The sequence below is a fragment of the Sinocyclocheilus grahami genome, unplaced genomic scaffold (assembly GCF_001515645.1).
Source record: "Sinocyclocheilus grahami isolate Dianchi unplaced genomic scaffold, SAMN03320097.WGS_v1.1 scaffold9797.1, whole genome shotgun sequence".
Lineage (NCBI taxonomy): Eukaryota > Metazoa > Chordata > Actinopteri > Cypriniformes > Cyprinidae > Sinocyclocheilus > Sinocyclocheilus grahami.
Window position 1 is genome coordinate 1 of NW_015512853.1, and position 214 is coordinate 214.

Below are 214 nucleotides of genomic sequence, written 5' to 3' on the forward strand. Positions count from 1 at the left end.
CCCCTTTTTTTTTTTTTTTTTTTTCTTTCTTTAGTAACTTTGTTACTCTGGCTGTCTCTCAGGGTTGCACCATCGTTACAACTCTAAGAAATCAAGCACTTATGTTCAGAATGGCACAGACTTCTCGATCCGATACGGCAGGGGGAGTCTCTCTGGCTTCATCAGTCAGGATACAGTCACTGTGAGTAAAGACTTCAGGAACTGGTCATGAAAG

The 214-nt window shown here is 42.1% G+C and overlaps 1 protein-coding gene across 1 annotated transcript in view; it reads left to right on the top strand.

The window, feature by feature from the left end:
- Positions 1-62: 62 nt before the first annotated feature.
- The window catches only part of LOC107578338 (cathepsin D-like), a gene marked incomplete at both ends in the record, with an annotated part of 5414 nt that continues 5262 nt past the window's right edge, over positions 63-214 (top strand). Inside the window, one exon of the mRNA XM_016264307.1 lies at positions 63-181. Coding sequence (XP_016119793.1) covers positions 63-181 — 119 coding nt within the window. The remainder of the gene's footprint in view (positions 182-214) is intronic.